Here is a 27270-nt window from a genome sequence, read left to right as displayed (position 1 = left end):
TCTAGCTACTCAGAAGGCTGAGGTGGGAGGATCACCTGAGCCCAGGAATTCCAGCCTTCAGTAAGCCATGATTGTGCCACTTCATTCCAGCCTGGGTGACAGAGTGAGACCCAGTCTCAAAAAAAACCCAAAAAACCACCAATCAATGCAATACATAACTTAGAGAGAATAAAGGGAAAAACCCACATAGTTATCTGGACTGATGCAGAGAAAGCATTTGGCAAAACAATACTCTTTCATGATAAAAACACTATACAAAGAATAGAAAAAAACTTATTCAACATGATAAAGGCCTTATATAAGACCAACAGTTAACATCACACATACTCAACTGTGAAAGACTTGAAGTTTTCCTTAAGATCAGGAACAGGACAAGGATTCTCACTTTTGTCATTTCTGTTCAACATAGTATTAGAAGTCCTAGCCAGAGCAATTAGAAAAGAAAAGAAATAAAAGGCATCCATTTTGGAAAACAATAGGTAAAATTATTTCTGTTCATAAATGCCATGTTCATATATGCAAAAAACAGAAATAATCCACCAAAAAAAACTGGCATAGCTAATAAACTCAGCACAGTTGCAGATTCAAAATCATGTTCATGGATTGAAAGACCTATGATTGTTAAGTAAAAACAATACTCAAAGTGATGTGCATATTCAGTGTAATCCCTACCAGGATCTCAACAGTGTTTTCTGCAGAAATAGAAAAACCCATCCCGCATTCACAGGGATGCTTCATGGACTGAAATAGCCAAAAGAATCTTGAAAAAGAAGAATAAAGTTGGAGGACTCACACCTCCTGATTTTAAAACTTATAAAACTACAATCATCAAAACAGTGCAGTACTGGCATATGGACAGACATATAGACCTAGGGAATAGGGAGCCCAGAAAAAAACTCTCACGTATGTGGACAACTAACTTTCAACAAGTGTGCCAAAACAATTCAACAGAGAAAGGATAGCCTTTTCGACAAATGGTGCTGGAAAAACTGGGTATCATCGGGCAAAGTTTTCCATATAAAAAGAAGTTAACCATATACAAAAGTTAACATCAAATGGATCAAAGTAGTAACCATAGAGCTAAAACTTTAAAATCTGTAAGGCATAAACATTCAGGAAAAGCTTCATAACACTGGACTTAGCAACAATCTCTTGGATAAGACACCAAAAGCACAGGCAATGAAAAAAAAAGAGACTAATTGTTTTTCAAAATTGAAAACTTTTAGATTGCTAGCAAGATGGCTGACTAGGAATAGCTCCAGTGAGCAGCTCCCAGTGAGATCAACGCAGAAGGCAGGTGATCTCTGCATTTCCAACTGAGGTACCTAGTTCATCTCACTAGGACTGGTTGGACAGTGGGTGCAGCTCAAGGAGGGCAAGATGAAGCAGGGTGGGGCACTGCCTCACCCAGGAAGCACAAGGGGCCAGGGAACTCCCTCTCCTAGCCAAGGGAAGCCATTAGGGGCTGTCCCTTGCACTCCAGCCCAGATACTGTGCTTTTCCCAAGGTCTTCACAACCCACAGACCAGGAGATTCCCTCTGGTGCCTACAACACCGGGGCCCTGGGTGTCCAGCACAAAACTGGGCGGCTGTTTGAGAAGACACTGAGCTGACAGTAGCAGTTTTATTTTCATACCCCAGGGGCACCTGGAACACCAGTGAGACAGAACTGTTTGCTCCCTTGGAAAGAGGGCTGAAGCCAGGGAGCCAAGTAATCTGGCTCACCGGGTCCCACCCCGACAAAGACCAGCAAGCTAAGATCCACTGGCTTGAAATTCTCACAGCCAGCACAGCAGTCTGAACTTGACCTGGGATGTTCCAGCTGGATGAGCGGGGGGTGGGGAGGAGCAGTTACCATTGCTGAGGTTTGAGTAGGCAGTTTTAACATCACAGTGTAAACAAAGTCACCAGGAAGTATGACCTGGGTGGACCCCACGGGAGCTCAGCAAGGCCTCTGCAGGCAGACTGTGTCACTAGACTCCCTCCTCACTGGAGGCAGGGCATCTCTGAAAAAAGGCATCAGCCTGTCAGGGACTTAAAAATAAAGCCCCAACCTTCCCAGGACACAGAACCTGGGCAAAGGGGTGGTTGTGGGTACAGCTTCAGCAGACTTAAATGTCCCTGCCTAGCAGCTCTGAAGAGAGCAGCAGATCTACCAGCACAGTGTTCGAGCTCTGATAAGGAACAGACTGTCTCCTCAAGTGGCTCCTTGATCCCGTGTATCCTGACTGGGAGACAACTCCCAGTAGAGGCTGACAGACACCTCGTACAGGAGAGCTCTGGCTGACATCTGGCAGGTACCCTTCTGGGATGAAGCTACCAGAGGAAGGAACAGGCAGCAATCTTTGCTGTTCTGCAGCCCCTGCTGGTGATTCCCAGGCAAGCAGGATCTAGAGTGGACCTCCAGCAAACTCCAGCAGACCTGCAGCAGAGGGGCCTATTAGGAAAACTAACAAACAGAAAGGAATAGTTGCAACATCAACAGAAAAGATACTCTCACTCAGAGACCCCATCCAAAGTTCACAGACTTCAAAGACCAAATGAAGATATATCCACAAAGCTGGGAAGAAACCAATACAAAAAGGCTGAAAATTCCAAAACCAGAATGCTGCTTCTCCTCCAAGGGATCACAACTCCTTGCCAGCAAGGGAACAAAACAGGATGGAGAATGAATTTGACGAATTGACAGAAGCAGGCTTCAGAAGGTGAGTAGTAATAAGAAACTTCTCCAAGTTAAAAGAGCATCTTCTAATCCAATGCAAGGAAGCTAAGAAATTTGTAAAAAGGTTCGATGAAATGCTAGCTAGAATAACCAGTTTAGAGAAGAACATAAATGACCTGATGGAGCTGAAAAATACAGCACATGAACTTCATGAAGAATACACAAGTCTCAATAGCCAAACTGATCCAGCAGAAGAAAGGATATCATAGATTGAAGATCAACTCAATGAAATAAAGCAAGACAAGATTAGTGAAAAGAAATGAACAAAGCTTCCAAGAAATACGGGATTATGTGAAAAGATCAAATCTATGTTTGATCAGTGTACCTGAAAGTGACAGGGAGAATGAAACCAAGTTGGAAAACACTTCAGGATAATATCCAGGAGAATTTCCCCAACCTAGCAAGGCAGGCCAACATTCAACTTTAGGAAATACAGAGAACACCACAAAGATACTCCTCAAGAAGAGCAACCCCAAGACACATAATCATAAGGTTCACCAGATTGAAATGAAGGAAAACATGCTAAGGGCAGCCAGAGAGAAAGGCTGAGTTACCCACAAAGGGAAGCCCATCATATTCACAGTGGATCTCTTGGCAGAAGAGAATGCGGGCCAATATTCAACATTCTGAAAAAATTTTCAACCCAGAATTTCATATCCAGCCAAATTAAACTTCATAAGCAAAGGAGAAATAAAATTCTTTATGAACAAGCAACTGCTGAGAGATTTTTTCACTACCAGGCCTGCCTTAAAAGAGCTCCCAAAGGAAGCACTAAATGTGGAAAGGAACAACCAGTACCAGCCACTGCAAAAACATACCAAATTGTAAAGACCATTGACACTATGAAGAAACTGCATCAACTAGCAGGCAAAATAACCAGCTAGCATCATAATGGCAGGATCAAATTCACACATAATAATATTAACCTTAAATGTAAATGGGCTAAATACCCCAATTAAAAGACACAGACTGGCAAATTGAATAAAGAGTCAAGACAGATCGGTGTGCTGTATTCAGGAGAATGAGATCATCTTACGTGCAAAGACACACATAGGCTCAAAATAAAGGGATGAAGAAATATTTACCAAGCAAATGGAGAGCAAAAGAAAGCAGGGAGTACAATCCCAGTCTCTGATAAAACTGTCTTTAAACCAACAAAGATCAAAAGAGATAAAGAAGGGCATTACATAATGGTAAAGGGATTAATGCAACAAAAAGAGCTATCTTAAATGTATATGCACCCAATACAGGAGCACCCAGATTCATAAGGCACGTTATTAGAGACCTACAAAGAAACTTAGATGCCCACACAATAACAGTGGAAGACTTTAACACTCCACTGTCAATATTCAACAGATCAACAAGACAGAAAATTAATAAGGATATCTAGGACTTGAACTCAGATCTAAACCAAGCAGACCTAATAGACTCTCCAGCCAAAATCAACAAAATATACATTCTTCTCAGCACTACATCCCACTTATTCTAAAACTGACCACATAATTACAAGTAAAACACTCCTCAGCAAATGCAAAAGAATGGAAATCATAACAGTCTCTCAGACCACAGGGCAATCAAATAAGAATTCAGGATTAAGAAACTCACTCAAAACAGCACAACTACATGGTAACTGAACAACCTGCTCCTGTATGACTACTGGATAAATAATGAAATGAAGGCAGAAATAAAGATGTTCCTTGAAACCAATGAGAACAAAGACATAACATACTAGAATCTCTGGGACACATTTAAAGCAGTGTCTAGAGGGAAATTTACAGCACTAAATGCCCACAAGAAAAAGGAGGAAAGATCTAAAATTGACACCCTAACATCATGATGGAAAGAACTAGAGAAGCAAGAATAAACAAACTCAAAAGCTAGCAGAAGACAAAAAATAACTTAGATCAGAGCAGAACTGAAGGAGATAGAGACACAAAAAAACCCTTCAAAAAATCAATAAATCCAGGAGCTGGTTTTTTGAAAAGATCAACAGAATAGATAGACTGTTAGCCAGACTAATAAAGAAGAAAAAAGAGAAGAATCAAATAGATGCAATAAAAAATGATAAAGGGAATATCACCACTGATCCCACAGAAATATAAACTACCATCAGAGGATACTGTTAATACCTCTGTGCAAATAAACCAGTAAATCTAGAGGAAATGGATACATTCCTGGACACACATACACCCTCCCAAGACTAAACCAGGAAGAAGTCAAATCCCTAAATAGACCAATAACAAGGTCTAAAATCGAGGCAGCAATTAAAAGCCTACCAACCAAAGAAAGTCCAGGACGAGAGGGGTTCACAGCTGAATTCTACCAGAGGTACAAAGAGGAGCTGGTAGCATTCCTTCTGAAACTATTCCAAACAATACAAAAAGAGGGAATCCTCCCTAACTCATTTTATGAGGCCAGCATCATCCTGATACCAAAACCTGGCAGAGACACAACTACAAAAGAAAATATCATATCCCTGATGAACACTGATGAGAAAATCCTCAATAAAATACTGGCAAACCGAATCCCACAGCACATCAAAAAGCTTATCCATCATGATAAAGTTGGCTCATCCCTTGGATGCAAGGCTGGTTCAACATATGCAAATCAATAAACATAATCCATCACATAAACAGAACCAAAGACAGAAGCTACATGATTATTTCAACAGATACAGAGAAGGCCTTCTACAAAATTCAACTGCCCTTTATGCTAAAAACTCTCAATAAACTAGGTTTAAAAAAAACACAGTAAGATACCACTTCCTATCTGTTAGGATGGCTATTATCCACCCCCACAATAAAACCCACAGGAAATAACAAATGTGGGTGATATGGAGAAACTGGAACCTTTGTCCATTGCTGGTGGCAATGTACAAAGGGGCAACCACTGTGGAAAATAGTATGGTAGTTTCTCAATAAATCAAATAATTTTTATGTAATCCAGCAAGTCCACTTTTGGGAATATATCTAAAAGGAAGAAAAGCAGGGACCCAAAGAACTATTTATACACCAATGTTCACAGGAGCATTCTTCACAATAGACAACAGGTTTAAGCAACCTGAGTATCCATCAAACAATGGATAAACAAAATATGGTAAATATATATAAGAACAAATATAATTCCATTTTTATGAGGTACCTAAAATAGTCAAATTCAGAGACAGAAAGTAAAAAAGTAGTTACCAGGGCACGGAGAAAGGAGTGATGAAGAGTTATTATTATAGAATTTCAGATTGAAATTATGAAAATATTTAGATGGATAGTGGTAATGCCACTTGATACATTTTGTTACATGTATTTTATTAAAAAATATGTATGTGTGTTAGAAGGAGGAAGGTTATGGAAGGTGCTATACTGCTGGCTTTGGAGACGAAGGAATGAGAGTGGCTTCTATGCAACTTATTTATTTAATTTTTTAGAGACAGGGTCTCACTTTATCACCCAGGCATGATAATAGCTCACTGCAGCCTCAAACTCCTGGGCTCAGGCAATTCTCCTGCCTCAGCCTTCCAAGAAGCTGGGACTACAGGCTTGTGCCACCAAGCCCAGTGACAGTAACTTCTAAAAGGCACAAAAGGCAAGGTTCATCTAGAGCCTCCAGGAAAAAATGCAGTCCTGAAGACACTTTAATTTTAGCCCAGTGAAACCTGTTTTGGACGACAGACCCCCAGAACTGTAATAATACATATACGCTTATCTAAATTCCTACTGCAGATTCCTCTACATATGTGTATCATATCTTTACTTTAGCCCACAGTTACCTACACACTATGCTAAGTGAAATAAGTCAGATACAAAGAACAAATATAATTCCATTTTTATGAGGTATCTAAAATAGTCATATTAAGAGGTAGAAAGTAAAAAAGTAGTTACCAGGGCAGGGAGAAAGGAGCAATGAAGAGTTATTATTGCAGCGTTTCAGTTTTAAATCATGAAAAAATTCTTTGGATGCATAGTGGTAATGCCTCTTGACAAATTTTGAAAAAATTCAAGATAAAGTATCAAAAAAAAAAAAAAAAAAACCTTAGAAAAAATCCACCAGAAAATGAGCTGCTCATAACATTCCTTAAATTCCCAGCTTTAATAAAATTTGCTGTGCCTATCATATTGCTAGGTCATCAAGAATTATATGAAGATACTTAAGTTGATATATTTTTTAAACAATATTAAAGATCTAAATTACTTTGTATACTTACAATATAAAATGACTTTGAGCTCAACCAGGAGTTTCTTTGACACTCCATGACTAGTTCCTGGAAGCTTTTGCATTGCTTCCCCTTTTTTATTCAGGATTTCAATTCTTAATGCACCTATGAGTCAAAAATTAAAAGTATCTTAATTACACCCGAGCATGTGCTGAATCTGCCAAATCTTCCCATTGCATTTTAATATTTCCTAAGCTTTTACATATTGGAAATGTAGGACAAAAGAAATGCACTTTTTTTTGGAGAAAAATAAACAAACATACCAATAGGGGTTCCAGCAGGCCTAATCTCATTAGGCCTACTTCACCTCTGGTCACCAAAATATGCAGAAGTTTTTCCCCACACACCAAGCAACTCTCCAGCAGACATCAGCTGGGTATCCTACAAGTCAATTCAACTGTGATGCCATCTACTTGGAGTTAGAGTCAGAGCCTACCTCCAGCTCGTCCTTTGGGTTTTCGGTTGTGCTCTGGTCTCCTGCAGGGCCGGCGGCAGCATGGACACTCCCAGACGGTTTCCGACGCTCGTGCAACAGATGCAGCCAAAAGCAATGTCATTCGAGGTACTCGGTCAGCTCCCCAAGAAGTTCTGGTTCCACTCTGAGTTTCTGAAGAATCCGAAGGTAGTTCACCTTAAGGTTTGGCTGGTGGAAAAGATCTTCTGCAGAGGCGGAGAGCGCATCCCACAAGTCCAAGGTCTGTCCTAAATCCTGATTCACGTGAATCACTTGGACCCCAGCAGCGAGGCTGAGATCTTGATATTTGGGAGGCCTTCTTACCAGGAGGACACAATCAAGATGATTGTGAACTTGGCTGACTATCACCGCCAGCTCCAGGCGAAAGGCTCAGGAAAGGCCCTCGCCCAGGATGTAGCCACTCAGAAGGCTCAAACCCAGCGGTCTTCAATAGATGCCTGGGAAGCCGGGACCCAGAGTTCGGTGGAGGTCCGGGAGGTCGGGACACAGGGTTCTCCGGTGGAGGTGCGGGAGGCCGGGAGCCAGCAGTCCCTCAAGGCTGCCGGTGAGTCGAGGACCCAGCGATCTCCCGAAGCTGCCAGCAAGGCACGGATCCAGCAGTTTTACGCGGTTGCCCGGGACCCAGTTACTAGATTATGAAGGCATTTCAGGCCCTGGAACCAGAGCCAGTCAGGGATTAAGTGGAAGCTCGATACACTTAAGCCTCAGAAGGTGGGGTTGGGGGTGGGGGAATGATGATGTGAATTGTTTTGTTTTACCCCTTCTGTTGAATGGTTGCAAACACAAATGAGTTCTAATAAAGAATTACATTTCAACAACAAAAAAAGTGCTCAATCACACAGGATTGCCTCCCCTTTCATATGCCAAGTACAAGGAGTAGGTTGGCACCTATCTTTCTGATCAAGTGGCTATAAATTGGAGTTCCAATGACCACATTCTAAAATAACTGCTCAGATACCTTGATTATTCTGGTGATAAACTTACTATAGACATATGTTTTCACTAGATTAGAAATAATTTCTCCACATTCCACTATCCTTCCTTTTTGTTCCCAAGGGATTCTCATTCTCTCCACTCTAGAAGGTTATCTTAAACGCTTATACTTTTGTTGAATTAGGGATGCCAGAGGCTATGGGTGAATGAGCCTCCATTCACAATCCACCTGGGACATCCATTAGCTTTTCAGACTTAAATCACATGCAGTCTGTTTTCACCTAAGAGGTTGCCTTGAAGGCCTGAATGCTACAAATGGGAAGCAGAGGAGTGCAGTCAGATGACTCTGGAGGTGAACGGTAAGTGTCGGTTCTGGGTGTGAATTTACCCCTCACTGCCCAGATGCCATGCAGCACATCCCTTAGCTTCTCTGGCCTCAGGACCCCAAGAGTAAAGTGACAAGAATAGAGTGGAAGTCTCCAGAATGCCTTCTTGCTCTGACAGGCTGAGTCTGGCAAGATCACTGGGGGTCAGAAAGGATTAATACAACAGTTCTTGAAATGTGGTCCCAAGAACAAGAGCATCAGCACCTCCTGAGAACTTGTTAGAAGTGGAAATTCTGAGGGCACGGTGGCTCACGCCTGTAATCTCAGCATTTTGGGAGGTGGAGGCAGGAGGACTACTTGAGCCCAGGAATTCAAGACCAGCCCGGGCAACATAGGAAGACCTGTCTCTATTGAGCTGTGTTCATGTCACTGCACTCTGGCCTGGGCAATAGAATGAGACCCTTTTTCAGGAAAAAAAAAAAAATTCTTTCCTTCTACCTCTAACACTGAATCAGAGACTGAGGCAGGGTGAGGGGGGCCAGCAATTTGTGTTTTAACAAGTCTTTCAGGTGATTCTGATGCACTCTCAAGCTTTAGAACGGCAGGATTACTGTGATGCTCAAAGACCCAAATGTAATCAACCCTGATTGACTAGGGGATGTTGCTCTGTATTTAGCTGGCATTATTTCCCTTTAGTTTCTTGGGTCAAACAACTATTTTGAAGAAGGTAGGACAAGTCGTTTCTGTCCTCCCAAACATCCATATTTTAGTATGTTAATATGACTCAACAGGCCCTTGCCTTCACAATCACCAGGGAGGTAGGCAGAGGCAACTTTAATGCTCTCAGAGAAGGGGTGTCGCTTGTCCTGTTCACACACTTAGACAGCAAGTGGGCCCAAGCCAGACCCCTGGTCCTGATTTTTATTGCTTTTCCTTTATTTTGATCCTGTAGTCATGAGCAGCCCTCCCCCAGGTGTGCGGGAGACTCACCACAGCCAAGAGCCAGGAGGTGGGTTTGCCAAGTGAGTGCCATGAACATTCCTCCCATTGCAATGCAGGCCAGAGAGCTGTTGAAACCCCAGAGTCCAAAGTAGATGTCCTCAAATTGGGCTGCAAGACTGAGTCCTGTTAGACAAGACAGGAGGGGTCATAGTTTAGGACTAAAGGCAGGATGTTGTGGAAGGAGACTTAGGGTGGGATTGGAGGTTAGCAGGAAGCATCTTGAGAACTCCCATTGGTTGGTAGGAAGCCAAGACCTCAAGAAAGATCTGGAGCACAGGAGATGCCTGAGACTGCATGGGATGGAGGAGGTGCTCGATATTTGGTAAGAGCCCTTATGCTCACCTGCTGCTATGCCCAGCAAGGATCCAATGGCAGCATGCAGGCACATGAGTGGGGAGGAGAGCAGGATGGCTCCCAGGAAAATGCCCCCTGTCCATGGATTATCACAGCTGTAGATCTGACCAACCCCCACTGGTATAGATTTCAATAACTGCAAAAGAAATTTTAAAAAATGAGGTCACCAAAACAACTGAAGAGAAACCACCCAGGACACCCACAAACTCCTACAATGTAATTTTAGACCTGACATACCTTATCTTTTTCAAGAACAATGTTACTGCCTTTTAAAATTCTCTTTTGTTACAGAAAAACTCCAGCCATTCTTCAGCTCTATCCCTAGAGACACACCAGCCCTTCCCTGGTGCATGCCATGCATGCCTTCTCAAAGCTCCCCCTGGCTCTCCTGCTTGCACTGACACTTGGCCTTGGTCACAAATAAGCTCCCAGTGTGATACCACTCACTGGTCCTGGCTGTGAGGATCTGCCATGCTTCCCTCCGGGGATGGCAGGGACCACAGCTGATACTTCTTTTGCTTTCAACTGTCCGTCAGTGCTGAGGGCAATCTATTCTATCCATACATCCCTATGTTCAATAGAGACCTTATTATTACCATGCAATTTGGATGCTTACACTAAAGCCAGAGACCCAAAGCCGGGTTATCTTATCCACAATTTAGAAACAATTATTAGCAAGTTTGTGAATTTACTTTTCTGTCTTTAAGTGGAACATGTATTCATTTAAGCCAAGATATCTTTAGCTTATTCTAGTTATGCACAACTGTCAAGCAGGTCTCAAAACACAAAAATACATGGAAATGTCGCAATTCTGCTTTCTGGCTGAGGCCTGAATTTAGTTATTCTGTTCATAGAGTGGCAGTTCTCAGGAGTGAACAAGGGTTTGGCTGCACCTAACAGGTGATCATTGTTTACAGCTGAGCTTCTGGTAGGGCTAGGATAGACATAATTAGCCACGGCATGTCCCTTTTGAGCAAGGCCATTTACTGAAAGATGTTTTCCCCAGCTTCCATCTTGCCCTCTCCGCCATTTCTAGGTCGTATGTGCACCAAAGACCTTCTGGAGACAGTGACTCTGCCAGAGGCAGCCCCAGCTTTACACAAGCGGAAGTGTCTTCTCCCTTCTTATAGTAGGATGAGCCTAACATCAGCTAGGTGCACTGACCATAGTGTGAGTTTGCCTCTATCCTAAGATAGACTCCAAATTCTTCCAGCCCATGCTGGGTCTTCATGTCTAAACATTTGCTATTTCTATACCAGGAAACTTGGCAAAGATGGCATAGGCTTTTTTTTTTCCTTTGGACTTGACTGCAGAACTCTCTCTCAGGTAGCTATGGGGTTGGGGTTGGTGCTGATGATGGGCTGGTCATTCAGAGTGAAGAGAAGGACAAGGCTTCCCCTGCCCCAGATCAGCACTGTGCAGGAGAACTTTCTGAGACGATGCAATAGTCTGTATCTGTGATGTCTAATACAGTGGGTTCTAGCCATGTGTGGCTATCAAGCACCTGAGATGTGGCTAGAGAGGTTTAGGAACTCAATTTTTAATTAATTTACATCTAAATTTATATAGCCACATGGGGTTGCTGGCTCCTGTGTTAGTGCGGTTCTAGATAGATTAATGTTATTTTATACCGTTATTTTTCATGGGTAGTTCTAATGAATCTTTTATTTTCCTTCTGAATTATTTCTAGGTGCTCCCTCTCATTTTCTGGCAATAAGCTAAAGAAAAGGTGACTTGAGCTTCTCATGTGTTTTGATCACTCAGCGAAGACAGAAAAGGGTGTTCCATAACCTGATAGTGGGAGAGCACATTGAAAAAGGTAAGGTTTCTTTGGGTTTCTTCTAATTTTAGGGGTTCTCTTGTTCTTCACAATCCAGAAACCTTAAGCAGAATCATTAAACACCAACAGGAAGGGCTGGAATTTGATTTGGGTTAACTAGGTTTTAAAAAATACAGGATCTCTTTATGGCCATATTTATTTATTTATTTAATCTTTTATTGGATTTTAGGTTTTGGGGTACATGAGCAGAGCATGCAAGACAGTTGCATAGGAACACACATGGCAGTGTGCTTTTCTTTCCTTCTCCCCTTCACCCACATTTGGCATTTCTCCCCAGGCTATCCCTCCCCACCTCCCCCTCCCACTGGCCCTCCCCTTTCCCCCCCAATAGACCCCAGTGTTTAGTACTCCCCATTCTGTGTCCATGTGTTCTCATTTTTCATCACCTGCCTATGAGTGAGAATATGCGGTGTTTCATTTTCTGTTCTTGTGTCAGTTTGCTGAGGATGACGTTCTCCAGATTCATCCATGTCCCTACAAATGACTCAAACTCATCATTTCTGATTGCTGCATAATATTCCATGGTGTATATGTGCCACATTTTTCCAATCTAGTCTATTATCAATGGGCATTTGGGTTGATTCCAGGTCTTTGCTATTGTAAACAGTGCTGCAATGAACATTCGTGTACATGTGTCCTTATAGTAGAACGATTTATAGTCCTTTGGATATATACCCAGTAATGGGATTGCTGGGTCAAATGGAATTTCTATTTCTAAGGCCTTGAGGAATCGCCACACTGTCTTCCATAATGGTTGAACTAATTTACACTCCCACCAACAGTGTAGAAGTGTTCCTTTTTCTCCACATCCTCTCCAGCATCTGTTGTCTCCAGATTTTTTAATGATCGTCATTCTAACTGGCGTGAGATGGTATCTCAATGTGGTTTTGATTTGCATCTTTCTGATGACCAGTGACAATGAGCATTTTTTCATATGATTGTTGGCCTCATATATGTCTTCTTTCGTAAAGTGTCTGTTCATATCCTTTGCCCACTTTTGAATGGGCTTGTTTGTTTTTTTCCTGTAAATCCGTTTGAGTTCTTTGTAAATTCTGGATATCAGCCCTTTGTCAGATGGGTAAACTGCAAAGAATTTTTTCCCATTCTGTTGGTTGCTGATCCACTCTAGTGACTGTTTCTTTTGCCGTGCAGAAGCTGTAGAGTTTCATTAGGTCCCATTTGTCTATTTTGGCTTTTGTTGCCAATGCTTTTGGTGTTTTGTTCATGAAGTCCTTGCCTACTCCTGTGTCCTGGATAGTTTTGCCTAGATTTCCTTCTAGGGTTTTTATGGTGCAAAGTCTTATGTTTAAGTCTTTAATCCATCTGGAGTTAATTTTAGTGTAAGGTGTCAGGAAGGGGTCCAGTTTCTGCTTTCTGCACATGGCTAGCCAGTTTTCCCAACACCATTTGTTAAACAGGGAATCCTTTCCCCCTTGCTTGTTTTTGTCAGGTTTATCAAAGATTGTATACTTGTAGATATGTTGTGTTGCCTCCGGTGCCTCTGTTTTGTTCCATTGATCTATATCTCTGTTTTGGTACCAGTACCATGCTGTTTTGATTACTGTAGCCTTGTAGTATAGTTTGAAATCCGGTAGTGTGATGCCCCCCGCTGTGTTCTTTTTGCTTAGAATTGACTTGGCTATGCGGGCTCTCTTTTAGTTCCATATGAAGTTCGTGGTGGTTTTTGCCAGTTCTGTGAAGAAAGTCAATGGTAGCTTGATGGGGATAGCATTGATTCTGTAAATTACTTTGGGCAGTATAGCCATTTTCACGATGTTAATTCTTCCTAACCATGAACATAGAATGTTTCTCCATCTGTTTGTGTCCTCTCTGATTTCGTTGAGCAGTGGTTTGTAGTTCTCCTTGAAGAGGTCCCTTACGTTCCTTGTGAGTTGTATTCCAAGGTATTTTATTCTTTTTGTAGCAATTGCGAATGGCAGTTCGTTCTTGATTTGGCTTTCTTTAAGTCTGTTATTGGTGTAGAGGAATGCTTGTGATTTTTGCACATTGATTTTATATCCTGAGACTTTGCTGAAGTTGCTTATCAGTTTCAGGAGTTTTTGGGCTGAGGTGATGGGGTCTTCTAGGTATACTATCATGTCGTCTGCAAATAGAGACAATTTGGCTTCCTCCTTTCCTATTTGAATACCCTTTATTTCTTTTTCTTGCCTGATTGCTCTGGCTAGAACTTCCAGGACTATATTGAATAGGAGTGGTGAAAGAGGGCATCCTTGTCTAGTGCCAGATTTCAAAGGGAATGCTTCCAGTTTTTGCCCATTCAGTATGATATTGGCTGTTGGTTTGTCATAAATAGCTTTTATTACTTTGAGATACGTTCCATCGATACCGAGTTTATTGAGGGTTTTTAGCATAAAGGGCTGTTGAATTTTGTCAAATGCCTTCTCTGCGTCAATTGAGATAATCATGTGGTTTTTGTTTTTGGTTCTGTTTATGTGGTGAATTACGTTTATAGACTTGCGTATGTTGAACCAGCCTTGCATCCCCGGGATGAATCCTACTTGATCATGGTGAATAAGTTTTTGATTTGCTGTTGCATTTGGCTTGCCAATATTTTATTGAAGATTTTTGCATCTATGTTCATCATGGATATTGGCCTGAAGTTTTCTTTTCTTGTTGGGTCTCTGCCGGATTTTGGTATCAGAATGATGTTGGTCTCATAAAATGATTTGGGAAGGATTCCCTCTTTTTGGATTGTTTGAAATAGTTTTAGAAGGAATGGTACCAGCTCCTCTTTGTGTATCTGGTAGAATTCGGCTGTGAACCCGTCTGGACCTGGGCTTTTTTTGTGTGGTAGGCTCTTAATTGCTGCCTCGACTTCTGACCTTGTTATTGGTCTATTCATAGTTTCAGCTTTCTTCTGGTTTAGGCTTGGGAGGATGCAGGAGTCCAGGAATTTATCCATTTCTTCCATGTTTACTAGTTTATGTGCATAGAGTTGTTTGTAATATTCTCTGATGATGGTTTGAATTTCTGTGGAATCTGTGGTGATTTCCCCTTTATCATTTTTTATTGCATCTATTTGGTTGTTCTCTCTTTTATTTTTAATCAATCTGGCTAGTGGTCTGTCTATTTTGTTGATCTTTTAAAAAAACCAGCTCTTGTGTTTATTGATTTTTTGAAAGGTTTTTCGTGTCTCAATCTCCTTCAGTTCAGCTCTGATCTTAGTTATTTCTTGTCTTCTGCTGGGTTTTGAGGTTTTTTGATCTTGCTCCTCTTGCTCTTTCATTTTTGACGATAGGGTGTCAATTTTGGATCTCTCCATTCTCCTCATATGGGCACTTATTGCTATATACTTTCCTCTAGAGACTGCTTTAAATGTGTCCCAGAGATTCTGGCATGTTGTGTCTTCGTTCTCATTGGTTTAGAAGAACTTCTTTATTTCTGCCTTCATTTCATTGTTTACCCAGTCAACATTCAAGAGCCAGTTGTTCAGTTTCCATGAAGCTGTGTCGTTCTGGGTTGGTTTCTGTATTCTGAGTTCTAACTTGATTGCACTATGGTCTGAGAGGCTGTTTGTTATGATTTCAGTTGTTTTGCATTTGTTGAGCCGTGCTTTACTTCCAATTATGTGGTCAATTTTAGAGTAGGTGTGATGTGGTGCTGAGAAGAATGTATGTTCTGTGGATTTGTGGTGGAGAGTTCTGTAAATGTCTATCAGGTTTGCTTGCTCCAGGTCTGTGTTCAAGCCCTGGATATCCTTGTTGATTTTCTGTCTGGTTGATCTGTCTAATATTGACAGTGGAGTGTTAAAGTCTCCCACTATTATTGTGTGGGAGTCTAAGTCTCTTTGTAAGTCATTAAGAACTTGCCTTATGTATCTGGGTGCTCCTGCATTGGGTCCATATATGTTTAGGATCGTTACCTCTTCTTGTTTTATCGATCCTTTTACCAGTATGTAATGGCCTTCTTTGTCTCTTTTGATCTTTGTTGCTTTAAAGTCTATTTTATCAGAGATGAGAATTGCAACTCCTGCTTTTTTTTTGCTCTCGATTTGCTTGGTAAATCTTCCTCCATTCCTTTATTTTGAGCCTTTGTGTATACTTGCATGTGAGATGGGTTTACTGGATACAGCACACCTGATGGGTTTTGGACTTTTATCCAGTTTGCTAGTCTATGTCTTTTGATTGGTGCATTTAGTCCATTTACATTTAGGGTTAATATTGTTATGTGTGAATTTGATACTGCCATTTTGATGCTAAGTGGCTCTTTTGCCTGTTAGTTGTTGTAGATTCTTCATTATGTTGATGCTCTTTAGCATTTAGTGTGATTTTGCAATGGCTGGTACTGGTTGTTCCTTTCTATGCGTAGTGCCTCTTTTAGGAGCTCTTGTAAAGCAGGCCTGGTGGTGACAAAATCTCTGAGTACTTGCTTGTTCGCAAAGGATTTTATTTTTTCTTCACTTCTGAAGCTCAGTTTGGCTGGATATGAAATTCTGAGTTGAAAGTTCTTTTCTTTAAGAATGTTGAATATTGGCCCCCACTCTCTTCTGGCTTGTAGTGTTTCTGCTGAGAGACCTGCTGTGAGTCTGATGGGCTTCCCTTTGTGGGTAACTCGACCTTTCTCTCTGGCTGCCCTTAGTATTCTCTCCTTTATTTCAACCCTGTTGAATCTGACGATTATGTGCCTTGGGGTTGCTCTTCTTGCAGAATATCTTTGTGGTGTTCTCTGTATTTCCTGCATTTGAGTGTTGGCCTGTCTTGCTAGGTGGGGGAAATTTTCCTGGATGATGTCCTGAAGAGTATTTTCCAGCTTGGATTCATTCTCTTTGGCCCCTTCTGGTACACCTATCAAACGTAGGTTAGGTCTTTTCACATAGTCCCACATTTCTTGGAGACTTTGTTCATTCCTTTTTTCACTTTTTTTCTCTAATCTTGGTTTCTCATTTAATTTCATTGAGTCGGTCTTCGACTTCAGATATTCTTTCTTCTGCTTGGTCAATTCGGCTATTGAAACTTGTGCATGCTTTGCGAAGTTCTCGTATTGTGTTTTTCAGCTCCTTTAATTCATTCATATTCCTCTCTAAGTTATCCATTCTTGTTATCATTTCCTCATATCTTTTTTTAAGTTCCTTAGTTTCTTTGCATTGATTTAATACATGTTCTTTTAGCTCACAAAAGTTTCTCATTATCCACCTTCTGAAGTCTAATTCTGTCATTTCATCACAGTCATTCTCCGTCCAGCTTTGTTCCCTTGCTGGTGAGGAGTTTTGGTCCTTTCTCGAAGGCAAGGTGTTCTGGTTTCGGGTGTTTTCCTCCTTTTTTCGCTGGTTTTTTCCCATCTTTGTGGGTTTATCCGCTTGTCGTCTGCGTAGTTGCTGACTTTTCGATTGGGTCTCTGAGTGGACACCCAGATTGTTGATGATGAAGTATTTCTGTTACTTGGTTTTCCTTCTACCATCCTAGCCCCTTCAGTTTACGACTGCTGAGGTCCACTCTGGGCCCTGCTTGTCTGGGGTGCACCTCTAGCGGCTGTGGCACAGCTAGGGATGCTACCTGTTTCTTTTTCTGCTATCTTTGTCCCAGGATGATGCCTGCCAAATGTCAGTCTTTTGGATATAGAGGGGTCAGGGAGCTGCTTGAGGAGACAGTCTGTTCTTTTTAGGAGCTCAATTTCTGAGCTGTGAGCTCTGTTGTTCATTCAGGGCTGTTAGGCTGCTATGTTTGATTCTGCTGCAACAGAGCTCATTAAAAAAACCCTTTTTTTCTCAAATGCTCTGTGTTGGGGGGTTCGGGCTTTATTTTTCGATGTCCTTTGAGGTGTCCTGCCCAGCTAGGAGGCAGACTAGCCACTGTTTGCCTGCCAAGTCTCCGCCCTGCTGTTGTGTGATTCACCCTGTTCCTGCAGGCTCTGCTGTGGTCTCCGCCATGCCCTGCGGCGGAGTCTCTTCGTTGTAGTGTGTTGCCTTGGCAACGGCAGGCTGCATCAGCAGTGGGCGTGTATCTCAGTAGGGACGGGTTGCCTCGGTAGTGGTGGATGCCCCTCCCCCACAGAGCATCTCGGACCGTCTGCTTGGGATAGTTTGAAATCACAGTTTTGTTCGTCCCACTGGGTATCCCGAACACTCTGTCCCTGCAATCCCCTGGGCTGGCCTACTGTCCAAGTCTCATTCAGTCTCAAGTCCAGCCCTCTCAAGTCTCAGGTTGCCAGTTCAACAGGGCACCCGGACAAGCGCGCCCTGTGGGGATTGCTGGGTAGGGCTGGCCGCCACCGCCCCGGCTGCCAGCTTCACCAGGCAGACTTACTGCCTGGTGTCCCGTGTCTTTTCTATACTTGGGAGTTTCCCTGTTCTGTGGGCAACAAAGATCAGTCTGGAAATGCAGCTCGGACTCACCTCTTTGCGGATTCAACGAGAGCTCCAATCCTGGGTTGTTCTCACAGCGCCATCTTGAGTCCTCCCCCCTATGGCCATCTTTAAAGAGATGCATAGGATGCATCCCTTTATACAGCGGTTCTCAAACTCTGGCCTGCATCACAATTTGGGGAGTTTCTTAAAACAGTTTCCAGGCCCCACCCTTAGAGATTATGACTTAGAGTGTCTGAGATGAACTGAGATGAAGCCTGTTTGGTATTTAAAAAAAAATTGCCCAGGTGATTTTGATGCCTAACAAAGCTTGTGAACCCTAAATTATTCTACATGTTCTATGGGCTATGACATAAGGAAAAGCAGAATAGTGAGGTGCTGTCATGAGCTCTAACAGTAAGCATCCAGTTTTTTGATTGGAGGATGTAGATTGTGGAAGATTTAAAACCAGGCTGGAGGCCACATGCCCTAAGGGCTGGCTCCCATAACCTCACCCCCAAGCTTACGATAGAGTGACTCCCAGTGGAACTACACTCTGGGGTTAGCACTGTAGATGTTTAGAGTAAAAGGCAGAAAAATTAGCTTGACTAAGTAGTAATTTTAAAAAGCCCTTAGATCTTAATGCTCTGGAGTAGAACAAATGCCTTAAATGGCAAGATGAAGGCAGAAAGGCCACCAAAGTTCTGAGCATCTAGGAGACTCTGACATCCATGGACAATTGACTAGGAGGCCATTATCTATCTTGGAGAGCCAGGGAGAATGTGAGAAGCCAGTGTCTCTTACCTCCAGGGCACTTAGATCAGACCAGGAGATAGTTGGCGGTGAAGTTACAGGTGTGACCAATTTGCCTGGAAAGAATGGATTGAAATATCCTGTGGCTGAAAGGTACATTGACAATGCCATATTGAAAGGGAGGGTGAAGACAGGGAGGTCCCATCTGCTGAGCACGGAATTCAATGCACTTGCGGAAATTGGGCTAAAAAAAGAACAGAGCAGAACATGGGCATGTGACAAACCATGGAATCGCTATACTCCAGAGGGACTTTGTTTCACCTGCCAATAGGTCCCTCACAGGTTGTGTTGGTAAATTTGCCACAGAAAGAAAACTTGGGATAAATCCTATTATTGAGACAGTAAATATTGCATAAAGTAAAAACTCACCTCTCAGCTTATTTGGCTTTTGAAAAATTCTACTTGGAGTTGCTCAGAGTGAGCTATATATTGAGATTTTAAAAATAATTTTGAAGTACTTATTACATACAAAATAAAATATTGTCTACATAGTTAAAGTCCACTTTGTACCTCCTCTTACTCTTATGTCCCTCCCTGCCCACTAGGGGCAACCGCAATCCTGAATTTGGCATATCTCATTTCTTTCATGTATCTATCTTTGGAAAAGAGAAACAATTGTTCAAGGATGCAGGTAGTGTGAATGAGGAAAAAGATCTCAGAGTGTGCATCCTTGAGCTGTTGATAAATTGCATGACCTGGGCAAGGTGCATCTCCTCAGTCTCCGAGCCTGTAAACTGGGGTGCTGGGCTGCATGGTCCCCAGGTCCCTATAGGCTCTCATTTGTTGGCCCAATCAAGGAGCCATCGCTTAAAGACCAGAACTCCCATTTTCCTGGATTGTGGAAGGGAGTGTGGTGAGCATTTGCAGGTGAGGCCTCCTTCCCATGAACCTATTCTTCAGAGCAGGTCCCAAATTACCTCCTGAGGAGGTTGGCTCTATAGGTAGGTCCTCATCCACACACCTGTGGGTGCAGTAAGGGTGAGTGGCCCTTCTGCAGACACTGCCCACAGCAGGCTGTGCTTCTCATTTATGTGCATATTAGTATTTTATATTTAATTGCAATATAGAAAGAAGGAAATCTGTGTTTCCAGAAAAAGGATTTAAGACAATATCAACATAAAAACTAGTTTGAAGGATTCGAGTTTGAAAAAAATGAATTAAATTCCATAGAAAAAAATTTTCTAAGGGAGTGCTTGGGGGCAGGTGGGTAAGGAGAATTCACGTAGGCACAGTGGTTCTCCCAGCATCACCTGGCAATGTGTTAGAAATGCAAATGATCAGTCCCCACCCCAGACAGACTAAATCAGAAACCCTGGGGATGGGGAGCAGGTGCCTGTGTTTTAACAACCACTGCAGGTGATTCTGATAGTGCTCAAGTTTGAGAAGCAATGATGAAGGTAGTGGGTGTGAACTTAGGCTATACTGTAGCGTCACCTGGGAAGCTTTAGAAACTCCCAATGCCCAGGTGCTAATGCAGACAAATGACAGCAGAGTCTTGGGAGGGAGGAGTTAGGTGTGTGAGGGGCCACGTGCATCAGTGTGTTTCTACCAAAAAGACACCTGCACTCGTATGTTCACTGCAGCACGGTTTCTGCTCCCCACAGAAGTGTCAATGTGCAGCCAGGGTTGAGAACCTCTGGTTGAGAGGTATTGGTGGATGTGTAGCCAGATCAGACAAAAGGCCAAATAACTGGTTGTAAGGAAATATACATCTTATAAAATGGTTGTTTTTGTTGCCAACAGAATCTAAAGGAATCCAATTTTAAATTTACCATTTTAGCCATTTTCCCTCCTCTTTCCCCCTCCTGCTTCTCCTCTTCCCTTCCCTCTCCCTCCTCCTCCTCCTTCTTCTCTTTCTTCTGTTCATTCCGACCAAGCAAGGAGGCTCTGGAAACTGGAGTGCAGTGATGCAATCATAGCTTACTGCAGCCCCTAACTCCTGGGCTCGAGTGATCCTTCCCCCTCGGCCTTCTGAGTAGTTTGAACTACAAGCGAGAGCCACTGCACCTGGTTAACCATTTTAATTGTGCAGTTCAGTGACATGAGGAATAATCACATTGTTGTACAACCATCACCACTATCAATTCACAGAAAATTTTTCATCTTGCAAAACTGAAACTCTATGCCCATATGAAAATAATGCCCATTCCCCCTCCTGCCATATTATTTTTTAAAAAGGCATTTTGAAAACCAGTTGTAACTTACCAAGTCATGGACATAGCACATACAGGGAATAACAACCACCAGAAATAGTCTCCCTTGTCTGAAAAGACAGCCATGAGTATTCCCACCAGGGTAGCATTGTAGCCATAGAGCCCAGACGCTATTGATGACCTGCGGGGCAAGAGACACAGCATGGACATTTTCTGGGTGGGCTTTGGTTGCACTTGCACATAAATAACACTAGTAACTTCCAGATCATAATCATATTAAAAAATGAGCTTATATTTTGAAATGTATTTCAAAATCTATATAAGTATTTTATAAATACTAATAAAGACATGAAATGAAATATACATAGATAAAAATATAAATGTGCATTTAGATCTGTGGTCCCCAACCTTTTTGGAACCAGGGACAGGTTTCATGGAAGACAATTTTCCATGCATGGGGAATGGGGATGATTTCGGGATGAAACTGTTCCACCTCAGATCATCAGGCAATTGTTAGATTCTCACAAGGAGCATTCAATCTAGATCCCTTGCATGTGCCGTTCACAATAGGGTTTGTGCTCCTAAGAGAATCTAATGCCGCTGCTGATGTGACAGGAGGTGAAGCCCAGGCGGTAATGCTCACCTGCCCACCGCTCACCTCCTGCTGTGTGGCCTGGTTCACAGCAGGCCACAGACTAGTACCCATCTCCAGCCCAGGGGTTGGGGGACCCCTGAGATAGAATGACTCCCTCCACAGGTGTCACGGCTAAAGACAGGTCTACAGTGGCTTAGCAAGGCAATCTGCTCTGTTTCCTTTTAGCCTTTCCTTTGGAAAGTTATTCTTTGTTTTAAATCAAGAGCCTCTGACTTGAATAGCACCTTTAGCTACGAAACTGTTTCCTAAGTTTGATTTCTTGGTGAGAGATACAAGATTCCTGAAATGTAAATTCACTTTCATAGTACCTTTGATCTTATAAACATTCATCTTCCAACTTAGCATACATTTTTGTGTTCTTATGCTTCTATTTTGTTATCTCCACATGTACATTTCCAAGTTATTACAAAGAAAACAATTGCTTTTCTCTTACTTGGAGAAGTACCCCGTTTAATTATGTGCATGTTGAGCGTCTATTTCTTTCTGAGGTTGCTTTTTGCTTAGTATTCAATCTCACTTCTTCCCTGTCTTCTCCTTCTTCTACTCCTCCTCCTTCTGCTGCTGCTTTTTTAGATTGAGGGGGTGCGTGTGCAGATTTGTTACATGGACATATTGCATGATGCTGACTGAGGTTTGGGCTTCTATTGAACCCTTCACCCAAATGTTGAACATAGTACCCGATAGGTAGCTTTTCAACCCTTGTTTCCCTTCCTCTCCTCTTTTGAAGTCCCAGATGTCTACTATTTCCATCTTTGTGTCCATGTTTACTCAATGTTTAGCTCCCACTTATAAGTGAAAACATGCGGTATTTGATTTTCTGTTACTATATTAATTCACTTAGGATAACGGCCTCCAGATGCATCCATGTTGCTGCAAAGGACATGATTTCAATCTTTTTTATGGCTATATAGTAGTTCATGGTGTATATGTACCATATATTCTTTATCTGCTCCACTGTTGATGGGCACTTAGATTGATTCCATGTGTTTGCTATTGTGAACAGTGTTGAATTGAACATGTGAGTGCAGGTGTCTTTTGGGTAGAACAATTTCCTTTCCTTTGGGTATATTTCCAGTAATAGGATTGCTGGGTCAAATAGTAATTCTATTTTAGTACTTTGAGAAATCTCCAAACTGCTTTCCACAGGGGCTGAGCTAATTTACATTTCTACCAACAGTGTATCAGCATTCTACTCTGACCAAAATGGTCCTGGTTTCATAATTGATAAGTAGAAGCCCCCTAGTGAGAAATGGAAGAATTTCCATAGACTAAGCTCTAACACTGACAAGCCAGGTCCACCATAGCTCTGAGAGTTGACAACGTCTGGCACAGGATCCACTTCCCAAGGGCCTGGCACTCAAGGGTGATGTCTGTATGGGGACGGGGGAGTAAAGAATGGTGAAGTGAGTGGGTGAGGTCTAATGATGGGCTTGAGCAGGAGTTGCTACAATCAGTGAGCCACACTGCAGGGGCTGGTACAGGATAGTGTGACAGCTGCTGCTTGGCTTGTTTCTAACTGGGCCGGGAGGCACGGTTGCAAGCAGGCAAGATGATGTCACATACATTAACCTGGATGAACATTAGAGGTGGGACTCCCTGTTCAAAAGTTCTTTGTCTCCCTTAAATAATCCTTGAGGGCATATTGGAGGTGATGCAATTTGCAATGATGCAACCCGGAAATTGGGACTACACATGATGACAATGGAGAGCTATGCAGACTTGTCCTCTCAGCAGTTGACTTGGAGATGTTAATGCTTGAATCTGATGAGTGGAAAATTAATGGCAATATCTATAAGTTGTAGAATGCCATAGTTAAAGCCACAGCAAGACATATATTTACTTACAACAGAGGATTGCCATTTTAATGCATCTTTTCAGACCAAGGAAAGTAAAACATTTGAAACTAACACATATACATATGACTTGTCTTCTAAGTAATATCTGACAAAAAATAGTTGATCATGTTTCATCAGAGCAAAACAAGAAAGGAATATTCAATATGGCGCAAATCTAGATTCCATCCCCAAACTGAGAAGACCTTTTTTTGGCCTGCATTGGAACAGAGTTAACCTAAGCTATACAATTCCCTTCTACAGAGAGCAAATCAGCCTTCTTGAAATTGATGAAAAAGTGAAACAGTTGCTAAGTATCTCCCCATGGACCTCTTCAGGCAATTTGCAGCAGTGTTACAAGAGCTTAGTTGTGTAATGACCACACTGGGGATTATGCATTAATCCCAGACACTTGGAATACTGGTTCCCTCCCTGAAGGAACTGGCTAGTGAGGCTCTGTCTACTGTCCTGGTGAGAGTCAGCTCATCACTTCTTCAATGACAGATCAATTTATAACGTACATGCTATTTTTAATCTAATGCATGTATCAGAAGACTTGCTGAGGCTTCTTAAGTCAGAATCTACTAACTTGGAATTTATAGTTATTCTTTTCTCCAGGAGCTGATCTGCCCTTTGCATTGTCTATGAAGAATGAGTTTGCCAAACTCATCATGGCAACAAGCTATACTGGGGGTTATTAAGCCACTAAAACTTTTCCTGAACTCGTATGCACTTTTGCTCGAATAGAATGCTAATGACAAATAATTTTATCAATCATTAAAGAAGATGCCTTCAGAACCTCTCCAGGGAATTACTTGTAGTTTAGTTCTGGTTAGCACGTAATGCTATAAGAATCTGGCATTATTTAGACCAGCCACTTATTCAGATATCAAAAGTAAGAGACTGTAACTGATTCTCTGACCTCTGACTAAAGGCGAATATAAAGAGTTCTGTGGACTACAGGTTGTTTCTCCTGGGAAGGATGTGGCTTTATTACTGTTGTTCATAGAAACTTGTCAGCCCGTGTGTCTTAGAAGCGAGCTGAGAAGTCTGAAAAGGGTACACCTACCTATCCTGGCTGAGCAAGACGGCCATCAGAGTGGAGACCACTGTTCCCAGCCAGCCAGTGAGAGCCCACCAGGGGTTCCGAACAAGAAGTCCCACCAGAATCAGGATTCCACTGATGGAGTTGTTGACAAACACCACTTGGGATATGCCCCGAAGAATCCAGTCGACGAACTGGAGCACCACAGGTTTGTCTGGAAGGGATGAGAAAAAGCAGAGCTAAGGAAGCAGCCAGCTGACACTCTTCAACCACAGGCCCACCCTGAGCAAAATCAGCAAAATATCCTGGAAGTAAAATGTATTTTTGGTATTTCCTTATTTCTTTCTCTCTGAATGCTTTGTCCCTTTAGTGGCACCTGGATCCCTGCATCTATCTACCATATGCTCAACTCACACGGCCCCTCCTAGAATCTAAGCTCCTGAAAGCATCGAATGCACTTATTTATCGTGCTTACAGGCACAAACTCTGAAGCCAAATGAATGAATTGCCAATAGTAAATTTAACTTTTAAGTACTGAAACTACAGGATGAAGCCAGGTGCCTCCTTCTAATATGAGCTGGGCCCTGGCCACTGTCTCCATAAGAAAAAAAAAAGTTGGAGAAGTTTGCAGGTTAAAAGATAAAAAGTAGAAAAACAGTGAGTAAAGAGATCTATAAAATGTTGGAGAATATAACTAAAGATATAAGTAGTACCAGGAAACCATTTCCCCCAAAGCTACTTCTCCCGTCTTTCCAAAATATGAAAGCATAAATACCTTTAAGCCAGTTGGCAAGTTCTTTCATATCCCCGGTGACATAGCCAAGAGCTTTGGGGAAGCTATCTCTTCCTCTGGCTCCTTGAGGGAAGGACAGAGTTCATAAGTATCCCTAAAACAGAGCCCTCTAAATGAGCCAGCTTTGGGCCTGGATACTTCTACTTGGGTCAAGTAGAAGATCTTGACCATTATGTTCCATAGAACTTAAGAGAGCACCATTTTCCTCCTGAGATACCACCACAGAGCTTATTGTTCAAACCCAAATCCCACAGTACCTTTGTCATCAGTGTCTCTAATGCTACCATGAGAAGTTTATGGTCTTTAATTTCATAATGTTCAGTGTCTGGTCCAACAAACATTTACTGAGCACATATTTCCTGCACTTAAGGAGCTCAGTCTAGTTGAGAAGACTGAAAAACAATAATGTCAACAGAATGAGTCAAATCATATAGAAAGAGCTAAATCCAGTGCTTAGGCTCCATGCTGTCAATTAAGGATCAAGAAATCATGTTATGGATGGGCCTGCTCACCAATGCAGGCTGATCAGCTACTTGCCAAGACAGGCAGCCTTTTACAATTAAGTTTTTATTTTACAAAAGTTTTATTTTTAAAAGATTGAAAGGGAAGAAATTTTAAAAATTGTGTGTGTTGACACTGTCTCCTCACCCTCTGCTAGTCCAAGATTGCTTGAATTTGTCCTTATGTCATATGACTGCCTCAGATACACTTTACTTTTGGAATTTGTTATTTAAATGTGTAAAACCAGGCAAGAATGCTATTTCACCAAGGTAGAGAAACTGGGACAGATGGAATTGGACAAAGCTGTTGAAAACCGAAGAGCTGTAATCTAAGGATTGTATGGTAGAAAAATGTACAGGGCATAATTATAGTAAACACACCTCTGGAACATATGAACACTGTAACCATGACTGTGTTCACTATGGGACCATTCACTTCTCAGGCTAGATTTCTTTTTCTGCAAGAAAGCACCAGTATCACCAGAATTTGGTACCTTGAAGACAAAAATGATGATTTCATAGTGCTGATGGTAGACACAAAAGAGTACCAGAGGCATAATCCCAGAGGCAGGCTGAGGGAGGAAGCCAATGGCAAAGCCACCTTGAGTGTGCAAGAACAGCCAACAGCACAGCCGGGTCAATTGGGAAGCAGGGAAATGCCAAAATCATCAGACCCTGGAAGGCATAATTGTGGAATGTTGAAGCCACAGCCACATAAGACACGACTACATGACTAAAGAAACACTGAAAGTCCACGCAGAGAAACCAGCCTATCTTCTCCGTGTTGCCAGGCTGTGATCAAATGGTCCTCGTGGCTATTTCTGGCCCCATCATTGTTTCATTTACCACATCTAACAAATTATCTAACAAATAGCAATGAATAGATAGTAAGTTATATCTATTTTAAAAAATTGAACTCTAGATTTGGCTTCTATTAATCCCAGTAAGGAAATCAATATGAGTAACTGATTTATTGCTAACAATTACATTTCAATTGCATTACCTCACTGCCCAACTAACCATTCTGCTTTTTAAACAATGATGAACTATTGATTGTTGCACAAAAAAAGCAGCTATTTATACACCGCATTCCAGACCAAGGTCATTTTGTCTTGGCAAAACAGTGTTGACACCAACATCTGTGTGACTTGCAGTGAATCTTGGCTGTCAGGAACCAAAACTAAGTCCATATTGGAGTTGAGTTAGCTCCATAGTTAAAGATGAAAAATTGTATGAATTATTAAGCACCTATGAAAAATTACCTTTTATTTCATAATCGTCTAAGTGGTGCCTATCATTTATTTTCAGATTATCTCCTT

General features: G+C 42.0%; 1 protein-coding gene and 1 pseudogene across 1 annotated transcript; one reads left to right on the top strand and one right to left on the bottom strand.

The window, feature by feature from the left end:
- The first annotated feature begins 7396 nt into the window (after positions 1-7396).
- Positions 7397-8128, top strand: LOC100407008 (KH domain-containing protein 3 pseudogene; annotated as a pseudogene).
- A 1487-nt stretch (positions 8129-9615) lies between these two features.
- LOC144579094 (urea transporter 1-like) lies at positions 9616-25462 on the bottom strand. The gene is made up of 6 exons (XM_078348312.1): positions 25434-25462; positions 24683-24872; positions 21179-21307; positions 18965-19157; positions 10008-10155; positions 9616-9788 (listed from the first exon to the last, which is right to left on the bottom strand). The coding sequence occupies exons 1-6, from the start codon at positions 25459-25461 to the stop codon at positions 9616-9618; spliced, it is 861 nt and encodes a 286-aa protein (XP_078204438.1). The 5' UTR covers position 25462.
- Positions 25463-27270: the final 1808 nt, after the last annotated feature.

The sequence above is a fragment of the Callithrix jacchus genome, chromosome 13 (assembly GCF_049354715.1).
Source record: "Callithrix jacchus isolate 240 chromosome 13, calJac240_pri, whole genome shotgun sequence".
NCBI classification, from domain to species: domain Eukaryota; kingdom Metazoa; phylum Chordata; class Mammalia; order Primates; family Cebidae; genus Callithrix; species Callithrix jacchus.
This window is presented reverse-complemented; position numbering and strand designations above follow the sequence as displayed.

Bases quoted from the DNA above. Each gene is read 5' to 3' on its own strand.
- LOC144579094 (XM_078348312.1), bottom strand. From the start codon at position 25,461: ATGAAAGAACTTGCCAACTGGCTTAAAG. The intron at 21,308-24,682 runs GTAGGTGTACCC...CTTGCCCCGCAG, and splicing joins GTCTTGCTCAGCCAGGATAG to GTCATCAATAGCGTCTGGGC. The intron at 19,158-21,178 runs GTAAGTTACAAC...TTCTTTTTTTAG, and splicing joins TGTGCTATGTCCATGACTTG to CCCAATTTCCGCAAGTGCAT.